This window comes from Galleria mellonella, unplaced genomic scaffold (genome assembly GCF_026898425.1).
Source record: "Galleria mellonella isolate WM207_F2 unplaced genomic scaffold, CSIRO_AGI_GalMel_v1 utg64, whole genome shotgun sequence".
Classification (NCBI taxonomy): Eukaryota; Metazoa; Arthropoda; class Insecta; order Lepidoptera; family Pyralidae; genus Galleria; species Galleria mellonella.
The window spans coordinates 1,689,539-1,711,536 of record NW_026442133.1 but is presented as its reverse complement, the minus strand read 5'-3'; the positions used below and the strand labels follow the sequence as shown (position 1 = coordinate 1,711,536).

The 21,998-nt window shown below is 30.1% G+C and overlaps 1 protein-coding gene across 1 annotated transcript; it reads left to right on the top strand.

Annotated features, from left to right (window-relative positions):
• Nucleotides 1-300: 300 nt before the first annotated feature.
• Nucleotides 301-12,283, top strand: LOC113521071 (uncharacterized). Its single transcript, XM_052900206.1, has 9 exons — nucleotides 301-550; nucleotides 905-1,018; nucleotides 1,861-2,279; nucleotides 3,448-3,550; nucleotides 4,035-4,130; nucleotides 6,173-6,331; nucleotides 6,967-7,271; nucleotides 8,233-8,315; nucleotides 11,232-12,283. Exons 1-7 carry the CDS (start codon nucleotides 329-331, stop codon nucleotides 7,021-7,023), a joined length of 1,170 nt encoding a protein of 389 aa, XP_052756166.1. The 5' UTR covers nucleotides 301-328; the 3' UTR covers nucleotides 7,024-7,271; nucleotides 8,233-8,315; nucleotides 11,232-12,283.
• The last annotated feature ends 9,715 nt before the right edge of the window (nucleotides 12,284-21,998 follow it).

Here is a 21,998-nt window from a genome sequence, read left to right as displayed (position 1 = left end):
AAAAACTAGATTACAAATTTCTAAATGAAACTTGTAATTTATATTCTATTAATTTATATTATTAGAAAGGTTTTTGAGTGGCAACTTCGTATGAGCAAACGCAGTGTAGAGCGACCCCCACTAGATAGAATGACGACCTCAAATGCCTTGCAAGAAGTTAGTGGATGTAAGTGGTTCAGGACAGTTCCTTGTTACGGTCTATGGGGGAGGCTACGGATTATGACTGAAATGATGATGATGAGTTTATGTTATTGATAACTAGAGATTTTTAATATATAATACATTTTCTTTTAGACAATGCCCAACTAAACAGCGATTTTATTATGTTATGGCATATTTAATGCATTACTTTGGAGTATGTAAACCACAATGGTGGGAAATGAAGGCCCATACAAATCTATTGGCAGAATTTAGTGGAGCTGTAGTTCGTATATATGCGCCTGGAGTTCTGGTTTTGCTAACAATTTTCTTGTTTCTAAATTACAAGCAGTTGAGCTTTGATACTCTTGGTACTATATTCTCTATATGGCCAGTAGCGTTTATAACTAATGTAAGTAAATCTATTTCGTACTGTAAAGTTTATTGATAACCTAAGATCTCGTTGCTGATTCATGCAGGTATAAGAATTTTTAATAAAACTTGGTTAAAAAATGAAAGATAAGCAAAAATATAATACAATGCACCCATGTTACCTAGCCTCAATTAGCCACAATTTAGGGTTGCTATATGAAAAATCCGTAATAATTTTGATATATTTGATATACTCATACTTTTTGATAAGATTTACCCCAAACGAAAGGCTATTATAACTCAAAATATAAAGCTATGTATTACTGTGTAAGGCTCATTTAAATACTTACCTAATATTGTTAATATTTTTAATAACACTGTCTAATAATTTTAGGTAAAAATTTTGTCGACCAATTTCAAAAGTTATCAAAAACTTATTGGAGAATTTTTTACCAAGATACATATATACAATTATTACAAGTCTACAAAAGACCCTTTTGCCAAAATGGTAAGTTAATATACAAGTAAGTTCACTAGCTTCATGACAGAAGAGACAGAAATAGCTAAGCAGACGACTATTGTATGAAGTCTTCCTTTGGTATATTATATCAAATATTTTATGTATTTAAACGAAACTTAGTAGTAATATATATTATGTCATATTATATAATTATATTATTAGATATTACTGAAGGAAACTTTACGTGGAAGGAGTTGCGAAGAAAGCCAAAGTATGTCATTGAACTAGAGGTTGTAGTCAACGGTGAAATAAAGTAAATTCGTTTCCAATAATCTATAAGAAATTACAAATCTTTACTAATACTGTAAATGTCAAAGTAAGATTGTATTTTTGTTAGCTATTAGCGCTTTAATAACTTGATCAATTAATTTGAAATTTAATATAATATACAAGTAATATATAAGGAGAAGGATATAGGCTATTTTTATCCCGGCCACGCGAACGAAGTCGCGAGTAAAAGCTAATTCAAGCTGTTACAATTATCCCAGACAGTGTAGCGAGTTTTTTTTTATTAACAGTACTACCTTAAGTTCTTTTATAGTATAAACAGGTTGAAACTAGAACTAAATTTTTTAGCATATTTTAAGTTATTCTCAAAGAAATACGAGTTGGAAAATGATATTTTTTTTATAAATATGGCAACCACACTAACACGGAACTACATCTAGTTAATTCTCCCGCTATCAAGTCAGTACGGGTAGTCTTATCTTTTTTGATGTTTTTGACATATTTCTCTTTGGGAAAAATGTTCAGGTATACTGGTTAAAATTGTTAGATAAGACAGTAAGTCGAGGTCAAGGCACCCTTAACAAATGTACATGTTTTTTCAGAAGGTGCTTCAAGTTGAACGCAATACTAGAATCACCGGATATTTTATAGGATTCATATTATTTCTCGATTTGGCATTATGGTTTGTTATGCCTATAATCAATAATATAGCGCACAAAGAACTCATACGAAATAAAACTGTAAGATTACAGACGTGTTTATATTTATGGGCACCTTTCGATTATGGATACAATGTCAACAATTGGATTATTATGCATATAGTTAGTTGTATATCGACAGTATACGGTTGCAGTAGCATCACATTGTTTGATACATTGAATTTTGCATTCATTTTCAATTTGATCGGTCACATTGAGATTTTTAAAAATAATATTAAAGTACGATTCCAAAAGAAGCTAAACAATGAAGAGATGAGATTTGAATTAATTGAAACGATGAAGTATCACGCGTTCATTACACAGTAAGTATTTGTTTATTTTATTAATTTTACTGTTTAAATGAGAATACAAGTATGGTATAAAAATTAGACAATACTATATAGTAGCGTTCTCTAAGGATTAATATTTTGAATGTACAGTGAATCACGAAGGTTAATTTAATTACTAAAATAATAACAGGACTTAAGAGCAGTAGAATAATATGAGCATGTTTATAAGATAAGATGTATGTAATAAAGTAACTTAAATAAAGCGCTATATGATATATAATTCATTTGTTCCTTTTTTATTAGCAATATATAAATATAGACGCCTAATATTTATTATTATTCATATTGAAAACTTTAATTTTTTATTTTGGGCCATAGTTGCGCTTTAAAATGACGTACTACTAGTTCAAGTTGGGATTTGGACTAGTGAGTCAATTTTGAAATTAGTTTCCTTGAAATTTTGAATACTTCTTTTGTACAACTTAGCAAAAAAAGTAAAATATTTTTCTTTTCGATTGTGTAGATGTAAATTATTTTAAATTTATAACCAATAATTACGTAGTATTAGTAGTATTTGTTGAAACAGAGGGGCGGACAAGGTCGCATTACATGGGTTCTTTTACGAATAATTCATATATATATTTCGTGTATATTATATAATATAATAAGATTCAAATTCAAAGACACAATTAGCGAAGATAATCTTCGCTAATTGTGTCTTTGAATAATTCTTATTGTAATCTATGGGGTTATGATTTTGTATTTATATTAAAAAATTATAATTTTAAAGTATATATTATTTGAAGTCAAACTAATATATTTTTGGATTGTGCTATTCGATTTTTGTTGCCTAGTTTCTCATATTACAGCGTATTGCTTGAGGATAGGTGATTGGTGTTATTTTTTTGTATAACACGAGGGTAAATAAATATGCGTCTCACCTGATGCTCAATGAATACCGCCGTCCATAAAAATACCGTTGTGATAGTGTGGCATTTAGTTTTATTATTATAATACTCCTCATAAATAAATAAATAAAGTCTTCTACGTCGCAAATCTTGGATAAATGTTATGAGATAACTTGAAGTTTACATCACCCGAGAAATATCATACTACAATTATAAAATTGTTATAACTATTTGTTCTATGAATAAGAACTTTAAAAAAATATAATTATGCAACAATGTGTACTTTGTTTCAGAAAATTCAAAGACATGGAGTCAGCGTTTGGTATTAATATAGGTGGAAATTATTTGCAGAATCTATTTGAAGATAGTTTGTTATTGTACGAGTTGATGTTTGGGGTATTAATTTTTAGTATTTCTTTTATAAAAATTGTATCTAATACCTTTTTACTTAACTACCAGAGAAAAAAAGGATTACGTATGTTAATTACTAGATTGTTGGGCCTTGGTGGAATTTTGAATATTATATTGATATTATTACAAAAAAGTAGTCTTTCACTGTTTGTTACAATAGATAACTTATTGGTATTGCCTTTTAAATTAAAAAAGAATAAAGTTATTTTATGGATAAGTATGTACGAATGGGTCTTTGTTGCAATTTTGTTTTAATTCTAATCAAAAAGGTTTTATAATTATGGGACTTAACATAGACTGTTTGACGACAATAAAATAAATACAAATGATAATAAATTACTTGCGAAATTTCCATTTTAAATTGCAGTAATGCAATGTAGTAATGCACTATCTATAGTGATCATAATTTTTTTATTAGAAAATTACACTGCATTTTATCTATATTTGCTAAATGATATATTAATTTTAGCCCAAAGGAGACAAGATGCAATACGGTTTAATGATTGTGGTATATATGGGAGAGTTGATCATAATGTCATTTGTACTGGAAGAAATTCGTCGACAGGTACATAAGTTCTGAGTTTCATTTTAATTTCCAAATTTATTAGATCTAATAAATTTTATATAGGATCTAGTATTTAAACTTATCAGTTATAGATATATAGTTGTAGTTTAGTTAAAAATAGTAGTTCATAAAATAATGATTTTATTACAACGTAAAACTAAAATTTATGTTTTAGAGATTTAGAGAATTATGTTATATACTTTTCACCGCATCAGCTCTTCATACGCTTTCTGTTTTTACCTAATGGTTAGCTGGTAGAGAATGCATATAGCATTAAGCTTGCTATTCGCATAAAGTTTTATTGTGCAATAAAGAATGAATAAATAAATACAAAAATTACGCTTCGAAAAATATATGTAGAGCTATATATTCTGACTTGTTGAATTATGTGATTACTGTAGTACAATACATCACCATTTCTTTGCAACCCCAAAACATTGTAAAAGGCGCCTAGGGGAATATCCATCTTATAAAAGGAAATAAAATTAATTCTTTGATTAAAATCCAATACCAAGTCGCTTGGTTACCAGAATATTGATTAATATGAAACCTATACATAGTAATAGAACGTTAATAGGTTGAGTTGATGATGAAGATGAAGCCATATACATATATAATATTAATAATACGATAACAGCATAAAATTTGGATAGAAAGTAGTTGACATATTCGTACACAGCTATTGTATTGCTTCTAAAAGAAAAATGACTTTGAAATTAAATGATTCACGAGGCAAAAAAGATTTAAAATATATAAAGAAACTGTGAAAGAATGTTATTTTTTATACAACTTAGAATGGTAAACAAGCTGACGGCCCACCTGATGGAAAGTGGTAACCGTCGCCTATAGACATGAGCAGTACCATGGACATAACAGAGTATACTGTTTTGCCCATGATACTTCCCTTGCGTTTCTATTCCTGAGGACTCAGGTGTTATTCCTCTGTACCCTGTAAATTCACGCCATATCCCACCCTTCAAATCGAACGATGACTAAATCAATATAATAGTAGACAAGAGTATGCTATGTTAACACCAAACAATGGAAAAAGGTCTGATGGAAGACGATGTTGACTGTACCATATCTAAGATCTTTCTTTAAGTAGTGTAATTTACTTGTTTTTAAGTTAAACCTTCAGAAATATAATAGGGAATACTAGGGTGTCCTTCTCTAGAAATCTGTCCGATTCAAGAATAAGGGCATACGAATATGCGTCGCAGTCCTTTCCACAACTGCAGTGCACCCCCATTTTCTTTCTCAAAAAAGTCCCTTATTCCTCTTATTTACCAATTTCCTTTACGCATTTCCAACATTTCCTTCCTTTTTCCTCAATCCTTTCCTCTATATCGTAGGTGACGGAAACCACCAACAAATGCATTCCCAAAGAGGGTTGATGTCAGGCAGGCGGCCAGTCGTAAAACTATAAACTAAATCTTTTTGTAATATGGATACGAGAAAAATGGAAGAGAATAACATATAACGCTGATCCCAAATAATAATTGGAATAAGGGTAGGAAGATGATAATGACTGAATCCAATTTGTAATAGCTTTTCTATGATACTAGAACAAACATATAGACAGGCAAAATATTTAAACATTATTATTTTGACATCTAGTGCTGTTATTAAAACACTTCATATCAATTTCTATTAAATATCTCTCTTGTATATGCATCACCATGTTATAATTTGATTATTATATATAAATATAATACCAGAGGGAGACTTTGTGACAAAAGTCGATTGCTTGGGTACCTCTGTCCCATTCGTGTTTCAACCGTGAAGCAGCTGTGTTTTAGTGGCTGTGTTTCAGTTTGAAGGGTGGGATATGGCGTGAATTTACTGAGTACAGAGGAATAACACCTGAGTCCTTAGGAATGGCAACGCATGGGGGGTATCATGGGCGAAACAGTATACTCTGTTATGTCCATGATACTGCTCATGTCTATAGGTGACGGTTACCATTTTCTATCAGGTGAGTCGTCAGCTTGTTTGCCATTCTACGTTGTATAAAAAAAAATGAATTTATTAATGATTTTAAGAGTGAAGATATACCAGAGGTCGTGTATTGCAATATACACTGGGAAGAGATGTCGATATCGAATAAGAAGATCTTCTTACCTTTTCTATTACAAGTGCAACCCATAATGGAGTTTAAGGCTGCTTGTGGACTGAGAGCTGGGGTGAATCCTATGATTTCGGTTTGTATAGTACAATAAACTTTTTATTTATATACTTACTCTTTTTTTATCGGAAACAGCAAAAACTACTTTTTAATTTTTCTATTTTCATCTATTAAGTACTATATACTTACATATAATATTAAACACATAATATTCCGAAGTTCTTGATACTTTTCTCGAAAAGATGTCTGTAATAAATGAACAGATTTAGATTTATATAGATATACAAATCAATATATATTTTTCATTTAATTATTCCTTATTTAACTTTTTTGTTATTAAAAAATAAATAAATAAAAAAAAAACACATAAATAATATAATATTTATGTTGATTTGTATATTATTTAAGTATAGAGTGCAAACACTCCACATTACACTATACTACACATAACAAGCATAAAATTGTTTATTTTTATTGGTTGAATCTTTAACTATGCTTGAACTTGATATTTTCATTCTTTTTTAATTTCTATCAATTGTGCTTTACGTAATTTGTAGATCTTAATCCTAGTGACCAAAATAATAATAATTGTTTTGGGTTTTAATAATCATTCGTATTATGAATGAATGCAAGACAAGAATGGGCGGCTTAATAGCAATCCCTTCCAGCTAACCTTAGAACATTAATTATGTCAACCTATTTTTTTTTCAGATTTTTAAGTCTACATTCTCTTATTATATTATGTTGAAGTCAAGCATGAAGTCGTAGTTCTGAATAAAAAATCCAGCACAGTAAACAAGAAAGAAGCACTAAATACGTATTCTAATTAGAACCAGTTTGGAATATTTAAAATATGCTTAGTTCTTAATAAAAGCATTATATAAATTATTATTGTTACCATAGTTATCACTAAAAGTAAATACAAATAATATTCTTATTTGACATAAAAAAGGAATATACTTGTAAATACAGTCATATATTATGTAAATAGAAGATTATAACAAACAGAATAAAAGGTAACTAATTTAGACGAGTTTAATATAATAATGATATCATTTTTTATTAGAAGGGTACAGGATAGAATATAGAGATACTAGAGAGAGGGAGAGAGTGACTGTATTAAAGTCATCTGCATGGGGTACCTCTGTTCCATTTATGTTTCTACCATAAATTAGCTGTATTTGTACGGCTATTTCAGTTTGAAGGGTGGTAATAAAACAGTGAAATTACAGAGTATGGAGGCTCAGGCATAACACTAAAGTCACAGATAATATAGTACTATACTAGTATATATAATATATGCTATAGTTCAGGGAGGAAAGGGATTGTTAGTAATGGAGTCTAACACTCCCATTACTAGTAATGCACCTTATAATGTCGACCTCCATGTGGTTAGCCCTGGAAAACATCTTGAGTGTACGATGGACATTGCAATGTATTTTGTGATGTTCGTGTTTACAGGGGACGGTTAGTACATTTTTATAGGTGAAAATGGTATGATAACCCCGCCTGCGCTAACGGGATACGCTGGCGGAGTACCAGTGAAGGGTGATAGATGAGAATAAAAACAGGCCAGTTAGCCCATCATGATGAATTCATTAGGAATTAACCATGATAGTTTCCAGGGGGAACCGCGAAGAGGTCGACCTGGTTGGATATATTGCTAGCAATGGGATTCTCAGTCTCCATTACTAACAATCTCTTTCCCCTCAGTTAGTACATTAGCCTTGTTTCGTTCTACGTGTTATAAAAAAATCGTTGTGTAACTAAAAGTAAAAATTGTAATGCCTCTGGTATTGTAGGCGTTCATAGGCTACCATAGGGCCGTATAGTTGTTACCACCTGTTGCTTCCGTTTCTAATGTTACTATGCATATGTACAATATTACATCGCAGTAACTGCTGAATAAAAAAATGTTGTCTGCATTAAATATATATAAAAAAAAAATTACGGTAAATCGTTTCAATTTTTTTTCAGGCGATCACTGAAAAATCAACAATTTTATGGTGTAATAGCGTTTCCTGTGATATTAATGACTACGAGTGATTAAGAATCATGAGGTTTGGAATAATTTTGTTATAATAAACAGATTCTGATTTTTGTGTCGTTTTATGGTTCGTTTACGTGTATATTTTAATTAATAATTTTAATAAACAGCTACGCAATATATTTTGAATAATATTTATTATTTTAGCTGTAAGTGTAAATGTAAACATCTTTTTGTTTGTGCTACTTAGAATGCAATCAAACTGACGGCCCACCTTATGGGAAGTGGTAACTGTCGCCTATAGACATCAGCAGTATCATGGACATAATAGAGTACACTGTTTCGTCCATGATACTCCTCATGCGTTGCCATTCCTGAGGACTTAAGTGTTATTTCTCTGTACTCTGTAAATTCACTGTTATATGCCACGTTTCAAACCGAAACACAGCCATGCAAACACAACTGCTTCACGGTAGAAACACGAATGGGACAGAGGTGCCCAAGCAAACGACTTTTGTGCAAAGTCTCCCTCTGGTATCTTTGTTGTGAATAAAGTAAGAATACTAACAGTTAGAAATAAAGTAACAGTTTAGTACCTATAAAAAAGAGAATGTGGCTAAAGATTTAAATGGGTTATGATAACATGGTAACCTCACCTGTGCTATTTTTATACACTGGCAGGGCACTAGTTTTTTTTTTAATGGATTATAATGGAATGGTAACCCCGCCTGCGCTAACGCTATACGCTGGTGGTGCAGGGCACTAGTTAGTGACGATAAGTGAGGATGTTATCAAGTCAGTTTACCTATTGTGATAAATTTACTAGGAATTAGCGTGAACGTCAATCTGATAGGGTATATTGCTTTTTTGTTTTCTTCTTTAAGCCTGGATATTAATTTCCAGGTTTGTTACACAATATACTTTAATACACACTTACTAACTAATGTATTTAAGCTTAGGTGGGAATATATACAGGGAATACATTTTGCTGGGTTCTTTTTTGTTTGTCTGTCTGTCTTTACTATTTTGTTGTTTATTCGTTTATGCACTTATGTATTAGCCTATCTTTTACATTATTATTACCTAATTCTAATTATATTTATTACTAGTGATAGGATATATTGTTGGTAATGGGACTCCTACTTCCCTAACAACCAGGGGAGGTTGTAAGTAATACCAGTCCCATCGCTAGCAACATACCCTATCAGGTCGACCTCCACTTGGTCCCCCCTGGAAACAACGGTGTTGAATTCCAGGTGTACTCATCGCGACGGACTGACTGATCTGCTTTTTTATTCTCACCTATCATCCCTCACTGGTACCCCGCCAGCGTATACCGATAGCGCAGGTTTTTTATTGTTACAATAAATTAACCATATTAATATTTCTTGTATTTTCTACTTCATTTTACTGTTCCGATAGGTTATGGATAGTATTACTGCAGCTTTGCCCATAAGAAATTAGTTTATACCGCAGCAAGTTCTTCATTCTCATCAATAATTCTGTGGGAATTTATGTTTTGTCACGTCGCATCATACACGCACGTACGATGCACACGGCTCCAAGTGTGACAAAATTGACACGAAGATAAAGTTACTCGTGCGTGCATTAATTTTGTATTTCTAATAGACGTTAGTTACGGCCTCCAATATATAAGATAATATTTGAAAGTAATACGGAATCGCACCAATCGTTTGATCCATGAACCAGAATTATTTTACGTATATACTCGTGGTAGATATATGCATAGAAAATAAAACAAAATAAAACAAAAAAAAAAAATATAAATTAACAAGGTGTAAATAGAAATAATATAATCGCTATAACATTATAAGTATTTTATACAGGGCTGTCTACATGGGTATCTCTGGAGAACTGGCCGGTTAATTCTTCCATCAAAAATATAAATAAAATTAAAAATTTTAACTAACCCCTAAAACACCTGAGCAGATCTTTATAAATTATAGCTAAGATGCATCTCTATATGGTCAGCTTTCTAACAAAAAAAAAAAAAACATTCGTTTAGGATCTACGATGCCACAGACAGACACACAGATACGTCAAACTTATAATACCCCTCTTTTGCGTCCGGGGTTAAACAACCGCCTTGCGTGCTAACATACGTTGCGGTTTGAATGTAATGTTGATTCTATTATGTAACATGTAAAATTAATGTGGATTCTGTGAAGGTCAGTGATGCTTCTGGTAATATCAGTCATTATCGGTTGAATCATATATTTTACACAATAAAAAAAAAAAAAAACTCGGAGAAGTAATTAATTTCTCTAATTGGATCATCGCGTGACAAGCCGTTCATTGACTTGATCATTCGTTCGCATAGAAACTACAGGCTAAGGTAGCACTCCGACACAATTCATTCACATTACTTCTTTGAACAGTGAAACTTCAGTTTCAAAGTGAGAAAACTTTTAGGAAAACGCTGCTGCCAAGTTTTAAAGTGATCTACTTTGTTATTTTAATGGACCATATATCTTTTTCCGGTAACATAATTGTTAATTATTAGAAATTTTAATTAGTAGCTGTTTGTGTTAGAATCAATATAAAAAGTAATCTATTTCCTAAATTCAAACATAACCTATTTGTATACTAAATTTTATTCAACTCTGTTTAGTAGGTAAGTTCCATTGAAATAAATTATGTCAGGGACATGCCGCTATAACCTTATGATGATGACAGAATAAAAGGTAAAAAAAATTGTAAATCTTACAGTAAATAGTTTTATTAAAATGCAAGTTATTTTTTTAGTTATAAATAAATTAAAATAATTAAATTCAATATTTAGATTAACAGAAGAAGCTAATAATATATTAAGATTTCAAAAATAAAGTTACAAAGAATAAAAATTTATTCAATTTATTTAATATATGATTAGAACGTGGGTTGAGGTTTTATTATAAACATAAAATACCTGTGCTGGAAGACTCCGATGAAAAATATCTCCATTAAAAATTATGTTACATCATTTCAGTAAATTACTGCCCTGGATCGACGCCATCACTGTTTCCACCAGTACGGTGCCGATGGGAAAAGGAGAATGCGTCGTCATTTGTCAAGGAAAAGCTAAGAAACGATTCAAGATTTAAAGTAAAGAAAGTCAAGTGTGAACAGATTTCGAGTTACGTCGTATGATTTCACAATTTATTTCTTTTTTCGCTATATTAATTTTTTTTAAATGGTTTTAACACTTACTAGTATACGTTAATAAGTTTTATAAGTTAATCAAAGGAAAAATAAAAAAAAAACGCAGTCGCTCATGATTAAGGATCACTAATTGATTTCGAAACTAGTCGACTTTTTTCGATCTAATTACATGTAAATTAAAACAGTAATTATTACATTACAATTACTGTCGATATGATTGTAGAAATTCAGAAATAAATGTAGGAAAAACTAATATCAAGAGTGATGTTTTATCATATTATGTGATCTGATATTTGACAGATGACACTTACTAAAGTATAGCAGATTTTGTTCTCAATTCCCTACAATTTCTTATATGGAACTCTTGATATAAGTTTCCAATGTGATATCCTTTCTCAGCGCTACTTACTTTATAAGGAACTATGCGGTTATGACTGTTAATCTATTAGTTATTTTAGGGAAAAATTTCAACTACTTTTATTATTTTCATTATTTTTTATATATGTTACTAAATCATTATTAGTGTGGTAGTTATTTAGTTTGTATCTCGTTTTCAACAAATTTTAAAATGAGGAAATTTTTAACTATTTTATTTTCTTATTTTTTTCTTTACATAACGTGTTACTAAATTATTAATTATTATCTATTTTAATTTAAGATTTGATCGGGTATTTTCCTTTCAATCCTGTTGTCCATTGTGAGTTTATCCCATATAAGTTATTATGAGTGTTTTTTTTACACTTACCATGCTTAATTGATGGAATCTTACGGTGTATACTTTTAGAGCTGTTTTACCTTTTTTTCTGGAAAAGAAAATCTTTTTTTTTATTAATTATAATCACATATTTTGTTGTACGAAATAAATATATATTTTTTTAGAAAACGGCAATAAATATCACGCGTCCTTATTTGCATGTGTTATAAAAATACACGTGTATACTTTGTTGTATCTGCAGATAAAGTAAAAAGAGAAAAATTTAGAAAGCCAACCTCGTCACGGCATCTAGAATTATTAATAGAATCGCTCTTTGCCTGATGCTTCCACGACAAAATGTATTGCTCACGACTTTCCTCTGTTGTTTTGTATTTTATAACTGCATAAAGGAAAAATGCAAAGTTATTCTGTATTCCGGCATCTTGTTATTCTACGCTACTCATAAACTTTCATAATTGTTTTGACTTTAAATAATTTAGCAACTCACAAACGAATATTGGAGTACATTTAAGATGTAAGACTTGCAAGGTAAAGAGAAGAATTGATAAATATCCTCACGACTTTAGTTCGTCAAGGGATAAATTTATTTATCGACTGGTAAACGTAACATTCAAAATGCCCATATTTCAATAATATTTCTAATATTATATAATCTAAGTTAATCAAAGATACTTTTAAAGTTTCGTTATATATTTAATCTATACTAATAATGAATTGTTAATTAACTTAATCCGTTTTTGGAACTAGTGCATGTCTTCTTTAATAGGGTCTAAAAATTGATTTTCTACAAAAATAATATATTACACAAATCTAAAATAAATTAAAATTCTCGAAAAAAAAAACAACATGTATCTATACCAACAGCACTACACAACAATCGATATGTACATATCTTGTAATTCTCAGGTTGTTATCTTTCGTTTCTAGTTTCTGGTAATATATTTTTTTTCTAGGAAATAAATTGGAAACCTACTAATGAATAATAATACTAATTTTAAGGAATGAGTTACGTTATTCAATATAAAGTATTATATATTTCGCTTATACCATATATGAATCATCCCTTCCTTCCCCTGGGTGTCGTAGGAGGCGACTAAGGGAACTAAATGGTCGAGAGATGGGCAGCAGCGTCCCTCTTAAAATATCATCAAATCCCAACTGCGGTTGCCAACCCGCCCACCAAGCGTAGCAACTACTGGCAAAATTTTATGGGATGGGTCTATATTCAGCAGTGGACAGTTGTCGGATGGTACGATATATATTTAAATATATCTATAAGTATCTTCTATTTTCACATATGTCACCATTCATACAGTATAAATTCGAGAGCTAGATTAGACCCACATAGTGTAGTATCAGATTACTTCGGTATACCACGAGCTTGATTAAAAATAGCCTAAAGCCGTTTAACGGATTAAAAACGTTTAAGTAATATGATCCTGCTATTGCAGGCATGCGAAGGTTTTGTTAGCTATTGAATGGACCACATACTATGGCATACTGTTGTTAACATATAAAAATAGTAATATACACAATTCTTACTTTATTACTAATAATGTAAAGGAAAAATTTTCCTTTTAGTTTAATATATTTAAATTTATTTTTTAAAGATAGATACTTATATATTTGTAAGTGCCATCAACGATTTTAATTTAATAACTTTTTAATAACTTTGTGCTTGGTCGATTTGAAATTTTTTTCTTTAATTCCAGTAACGGTATATACTACCTACTTATTTTGTTTAATTATACATTAAACAAAATAACTGTAATCGCCAAACATTGATATGAAATTTCTAGTTTAATAAAACTTACTATTTCTTTTATTTTGTTAATAAGAATACGGTTTCGAATAGTCTCGGTTTATAAATTTAAACATAAATTTATTTTCCGTTGCTGACGGTTCGCATCGCTCGCAGCAATTTAATAAAAATATGAAAACCTGGACTTTCCAATGCGAACTCTTATTGCTTCCTGAATGATATTTAGATTTGAGAGGCTTGGAATCCAGAGATAAATTTTAAGCAGTATTACTATGTTGTTATGGTTAGCTATACTAGCTTTTATGTAGAGTTATCATCTTTGTTATTCTACTTTAGAGACCAACTATGATGAAAAATATCCAGTAACCTTTCTTTTTGGATCGACATTAATGGAAATTGGCACCTGTCAAAAAAAATTAACATTTTTTTTACATGGGAATATTGTTGTTACTATATATATATATATATACATATATATATATATATATATATATATATATATATCCGCAATTTGATGTATTTGCCTCCAACTTGCTGGTGTTTCATCGAATGACTACAAGATGTTTGTGTGCAGAAATTTAGAAATGATACATAGAAATACATAGAAATCCAAAAAAAAATTATCTAATGTACCTATCTATCTATGACATTATTTAATAAGACGAAGAAATATAAATTTAGAATGGAAGAAAATTTTTAAGATATAAAATTATAGTAAATGTGTATATTTTATACCGTTATTTATTTGAGGACAGATTTTTTTTAATTGATCATAATGGAATGGTAACTCTGTGATGGAGCAATAGTGAGTGATAATAGGCGAGGATGGAAGTAAGTCAGTTGGCCCATCGTGACGAATGAAAAAATAATTAAACATGTGGATTTTCATTGGAACTGCATGGAAGTCAATCTGACAGGTTATATTGCTAGTTATAGGGTCGCTAGTCCCCGTTATTAAAATCCTTTCTCCCCTTAGATGACAAGTTTTTACATAGTTACTTACCAGGGGATAGGTTTATTAATAAATAAAGCTATGCCAAGCAGCCTAGTCAGCGTAGTAATGCACTTTAATTAATTGTTATAGTACAGATAGAAATTAGCGCGGATAAAAACATAGACTTTTTTATATATCGGTATAGTTAAAATTATTAACTGCTTATAAAAACTAAAATTGTAAACACAATTTTAAAACGCTCCTCTTCGTGGAAAAACCACCTAACAGCCGACAAAACAAACGAATTTAATCGAGGCTAAATTATTCCATTCGTAAACTGAAAACACTACAACGTTCCACGATAATACGCCGTATTTTCACACTTACAGTACAATAAGATCTTACCAAGTGCGAACAACTCATTTGTCTTCCGTCAGTAAATATCTCTGGATAACAAGATCAGTGTTAGATTACCATTTGATCGAGATGTAATATGAGTTTGGAGCTCATGGTAATACCTGTCAAATCCCAGAGCTCACTCGATTCGATCACACCGTGGAACAGGTAAATACGTCGTGTTTACAGAAAGCCTCACGAAATGGGATTATTCAAGGAACCTGCCTTAAGGTGTTAGAGATGATTCGGTACCCGTCAATGGTAAAGAAATCTTGTTTACATTGGTTTATATTATACAATGATCGAGTGAATATCCAATATACTTAGTTGTATTTAAATACGTATGTATTTATGCGTATTTGTTTTGCCAACTTTTTATTCTATATTAATTACTAATATGTTAATATAGGCAATATAATTGCGATACACTATACACTTGCGACTAGACAGTATTGTACATGGAAGACACTTAAGAAAAATTGATACGACAGATCTTATTAAGATGTAACAGAAGTCAAAGCGATATTTTTTTTTTAAATTCGTATGTCTGCATGTTTGCTCCGATATCACGTAAAAACTACTACACCAAATTAAATGCGATTTCCACTGTTTTGTTCTTGGATGCCTAACTTAAACTTGACCCGTATTTTTGGGTAGTTTGCGATTACGTCGCCAATTCTGAACTGATTTTTATGATTATTTTGGAATGAAATAAAATGAAATATTAATTTGCTTTAAACAGATATTTAACATAATGAAAGCTATATGATAGAATTTTTGGCATCTATATTATTGTCTTAAAATTGTAGGCAGGCTTTAATATATTTATTAAATGAGTAAACCTTATAACTTTTCTAAAAGATAAAGTTTTTTTGTGTATTTTCTTATTATTTTGTGATGATTGAAACTTATTGTCGTAGAAGAATTTTTGTCCTAAAACAAAATTCAATCATAAACCCACGATTTCGAGTTCCAAATTTAAATATTTTCATTGCAGTATGTGCATTATCCATCACAATCGATATGTTGCTACAATTCACGTAACTTTTGTGGAAGCAAATAGTGATTGTTACTAGTGTTTCTATTTATTAAAAAAATATTTCTTTTTTTATACAACTTAGAATAACGAACAAGCTAACGACTCATCTGATAAATACCGTCATCCATAGACATGAATAGTGCCATGGACATCACATTATTATTATAATAATAATAAATAAATTCTTTAATAAAGTAACCAAGACTCATACAATTTTTATATTTAATACAATTTTTAATTTTAATTTAATAGATAGATATCTATCTAGGATAGAAACTCTTTATTGTTTCCTCCAAAAGATTACAATAGTAAACCTATTATCGGTACAAACAATTATAAGAAATAATTACAATGAGAAAACAAAACGGAATTTTTTACAATATGAATCAAATTGTTGTTTTACCTCTTGATGTCATTCATGCGTTACCATTTATGAGAACATTGTTGACAAGGTATTATGACTCTGTACCTTCTAATTTCACTGCCATAACTCACCATTCAAACCGAAATACAGCCATGTAAACATAATTGCCTCACGGCTGAAATACGAATGGGTCAGAGGTAGCCAAACAGACGACTATATATTGCACAAAATCTCTCTCTGGTATCTGGTATCTCTATATTCTATCCTGTTAATAATTTAGGGCTATGCCCATATTGCCTGTAGTTCGTAGTTATTTTAGCCGTTCAATTCCCTCAACACAATTCCAGTAACCACCACGTTTCAGTATCATCCCCGCACAGTCATTTATTACAGCCAGAAACGTAGGTCGGTGTGTTGGCGTTTGACTCGTCCAATTTGTTTGTGGTGGGTTCAGGTGGCGCGAGCCATGTACCATGCGAGAGTAGCTAATTGTAGTAATAGGATTAACTTCCACAGGCTGTGGACTAATGAACCTAGTGAACTTGTTTAACTGATATTAGTGACAATAGTATATGACTAGTGCCTCTAATAAAAATGCGCTCGAAGAATGTTTTGAATTAAATTCAATTTTTTCTATGCGAAATAAAAGAGGGAAAGTTGATGTAAACTATTGGCAATTTTTAATACTCTGTATTAAAAAAAAATAGTGAATGACTATTTATAGTAAATATTTTTAGATTTACGGTGCTAGTGGACGTACTGATATTTGTAGTAAAATACATTTGCTATTAAAATACTTTAAAAAAAATTGGAAATTGAAAAATCATATTGTTTGTTTGTTACTTACAATAACATTATAAAGAGGATAGATTTGATTGTTCGTTTTGTTATAATGGATAAACTCAAAAACTACTCAACTGATTTTAAATTCGTTTACTTATAGAAATTTATATGAGAAGCGAGTAATAGAGGCTAGATGTCGGGCTACATCGTTAGTATTTATATAAAGTAGTACAAAGTAGTACCTAATTAATGATCTGTAGCTACGAGTACTATGAAAAAGTTTTAAACTACCCAAACTCTATTCAATCATGCTATAATAGCTAAACGAGTTTGACTAACGTTTCATATATAGATATCGACATTTATAAATATTTTTTTATTTTTATTCATGCAGGAATGAACTAGTTAAGTGTATTTTCACTTCTATCTATCAATTAAATAAAAAAAAAACATAAAACTGTGTCTTGTCCATGATATAAATAAAGGATCTCAAAGCTATTTGTTGCTAAAACAATGAATATTTCACAAGGAAACAAAGTACAATAAGGAAGTAATTTTAATTCTACGACTTTCAAAGTGGATGTAGGTACTTATTGTTAGCAAGAATATTGCTCGATTGCTCCACATGTATTAGGTAAATTATGTTACTTGCGTGTCGTGAATAGTTGTAGAACATTTCTTTTTTTATGTTACCTACCAATGTATGAAGATAAAAATAAATTTTCCTGTCTAGTTCTGTAACAATTTATTACTCTTCAAGGTAATACTGACTAGTGGGATGTTTTTTACCTTTCATATCAGAGGGAGACTGTACTATAATCAACTGCTTGGGTACCTTTGTATTTTTGCTGCGAATTAGTTATTTTATGATTTTATTATTATTATTACAACACGATATATGATCACATATGTGGTTTTGGTTTGAAAGGGTACGGCAATGAAATTACAGGATACGGGGAAATATTGAAAAATTGAAAAGTGGGATATGGCAGTGAAGTTATTATAATAAGAATAGAGGATAATATTATGACACATGAGGGAGAGCGTGTGTCGTCACAGTATTTTTTTTTATGTAAAAGTACAGTAAAGAGCATACTGTTCACTTGATGGTAAGTGATTACCGTAGAGCATGAACATAAACGCCACCAGGGGAGTTGCCAATACGTTGGTAGCCTTTTACAAAGATATGAATTGTTTCCTTTAAGGTCTCCATGACTTATTTATGAATATTTTACAATATATATTGTATAAAAAAAAATATTTATTAATTGGATGAAAATGGAAAGTAACTTCATCTGCGTTATCAGTATATACTGGTGGGACACCAATGAGTGAAAATAAGTAAAAATAAAGTTAGGTTAGTTAGCCCATCGTGACGGATTAGCTAGGAATTAATCAAGATGATTTTCAAGGAGACCGTATAGATGGTATATTGCTAGCAATGACTCCACAAATTAATAACAATCCATCCCCCTCTTTATTCAGTACTATTTGTTATGTGTATGCCACGATACTTTTAACGTCTGTAGGCAACGGTTCTTAGATTTATTTCAATTGAGCCATCAGTGATTTTGATGTTTGTTGCTTCAAATAAATCTACCTAAAAGCTTATTTTTTATATATTTTTTTTAATCTTTATCATCATCACTCCAGCTGTTAACTCTCCATTGCTGAACATAAGAAGGTTTGTTAATAGGTGTCACACTGCAAGCGGGTTGGCAACCGCAGTTAGGCTTTGTGATGTGTTCAGAGGGACGCTGCTGTCCATCCCTCGACCATTTTCTTTTTATATCGGAGGTTAATTAATAGATCTAGATAGAAACTAATGATCCGTCTCAACTTTACACGAATGCAAATTAATGTTTTATAACCACATTAATTTTCTCTAAAAAAAAAATAACTGTAAAACCGTTACAAAATCAGACAATCATAGACAGAAATTTTGTTTCATTCTATTTAGAGATATTAATTGATTTAATTCATTTTATATCTCATTTGAATTTCATTAATTTGAATTATCGGAGGTAGCCTGGGATTAAATTTTTGGGACGCCGTAATGTTGTTAAGTCGATTATTTATTTTATAATATTATAAATATTCTCTAACAGAATTTGTTAAAACTCTGTCTATCTCTAAATACGCTAATTTGGAATTTAACTTACATTTTTTGGACATGCTGTTTGTCCGCGTAGCCGGATAAATTGATTAATTGGAATTAATTAAAACTTATGAGTACGTTACCTTCATCCCAAATACTACAAGTGTACCAAATTGCATCACGGTTAGTCGAGTTCTTAAAATATATAGTTGTTTGATAGGGATGAATTTTAACCTATTTTGCCCTTCATCCTAAATACTACGTATGTACCAAATTGCATCACGGTTAGTCGAGTTCCTCAAATATATAGTTGTTTGATAGGGATGAATTTTAACCTATGTTGCCCTTCATCCCGAATACTACGAGTGTACAAAATTGCATCACGGTTAGTCGATTTCTTAAAATATATAGTTGTTTGATAGGGATGAATTTTAACCTATGTTGCCCTTCATTCCAAATACTATGAATGTACCAAATTGCATCACGGTTAGTCGAGTTCTTAAAATATATAGTTGTTTGATAGGGATGAATTTTAACATATGTTGCCCTTCATCCCAAATACTACATGTGTACCAAATTGTATTACGGTTAGTCGAGTTCTTAAAATATATAGATAGTCGATAGATTGGGATGAATTATAACGTATGTTGTCCTTCATCCCAAATACTACGAATATACCAAATTGTCGAGTTCTTAAATTATATAGATAGATAGTATAGATGTAAAAAACAGGACAACTTTTAGTCAGCCAAACATCGAATTGGCTTATATAATATATTATTATTTTAAATCAAAACAAACGCACAGACAAACTAAACTACTAATAATACTGAAAAAAAGTGCTTTTCTTTCAGTATTGTAAGTAATTTGATTAAAAACTTCCCAATTCAGGATGATTTTTAAATAAGAATTTGGAACTATTTTCTAATATAATATACAAATATACGTATTGCTTACAAATTAATATACATTTTTTTTATAAGATAGGAAGCAAATGAGCGTGCGGCTCACCTGATGGTAAGTGACTACCGCCGCCGTAAGTGATCACCCACAACACCAGAGGCATAGCAGGTGTGCTGCCGTTAAGTCTCTACTGCCATTTTTAAAATTTAAAAACGAATATGTATATATATATATATATATATATATATATATATATATATATATATATATATATATATATATATATATATATATATATATATATATATATATATATATATATATATATTATATAGTATATAAAATATGTTATAATATAATTATTATAGCTAAAAATATTATATATTATCTTTTCTTAAAAGTTATGATGTCGATTTTATTGGTTGATATTCTAAATTTAAATTCTTTACGTATATTGTCAAATTCAATAGCATTTTATGTCAAAAATAGATTTCCATTGTACGACTGTAACATTGTTCTAATCAACATTTCTGAGATATTTATTTACAAAAGGTTAGCGTAATTAATCATTTATTTCGTAACGTCAATCATAAAATTTTATATAATGTATATTGAAATGAGAAATTATTAATTTTAATTTGTATTTTGACTACCTGCATGCCTTTTTACAATTTATTTATAAACCCATTTTTGTTTGTTATTACAGTGCGAATAAATCGAATAAATTGTGTCGATTTAAAATAAAATTGTTTTATAAAAAAAAAAAACAAATTTTACATTTAAATTGTCTCTTTTAAATCATCACCATCATACATAAATCACCATTATCCTCATGTTAGTCATTAATTATCCACTGCTAAATATAAGCATCCTCTAGAAAGAGGGTTTTGCCAGTAGTTGCCATTTTTGGCAGGCGGATTGGTAAACATAGTTAGGCGTTGGTGATGTTTTAAGAAGGACGCCGTTGCCTATCTCTCGACCATTAGATTCCCTTAGTCGCCTCTTACGACACCTACAGAAAAGGAAGAGGTAGATAATTCTACGTCGGAACATAAACAAAAAAAGAAAAAAGACACAAAAATATATATAAATCATTAGTGTAAATAAAAAAAAAAAATGTTAAGTTGAAACGTTCGTGTCTTATAATTACGCTAGTGTGTTCGTAATTTAAAATAGTATATTTATTTATTCTCTTATAATAATAATAATAATAATAAAGCCTTTTATTTATTTCCATATTCCTAATATATTTACAGTATTGTTAGTATCTAATCTATACTATTTATTCTCTTACATGGAATAAAATTTATACACACGAAGAATTTAATGGCTGATGGTATTCTCTGTTAATTAATTACTTCATTAATTAAAGAGTATAAAGTGCATTTTACTTTTAAAAACAGAACGACTTTTTAGATACATTGGAACTGTGTATCTGCTAACAAATTTTATCTTGCAGCAAGTAGTTTTTGTAATAAACAGGGGAATACATGAACTATTTAAATAATATTATTTATTTAAATAGTTCATGTATAATATATTGTAATATATGAACATTTAAACAGTTATTTTTTATTATTACTACCATAATAATAATAAA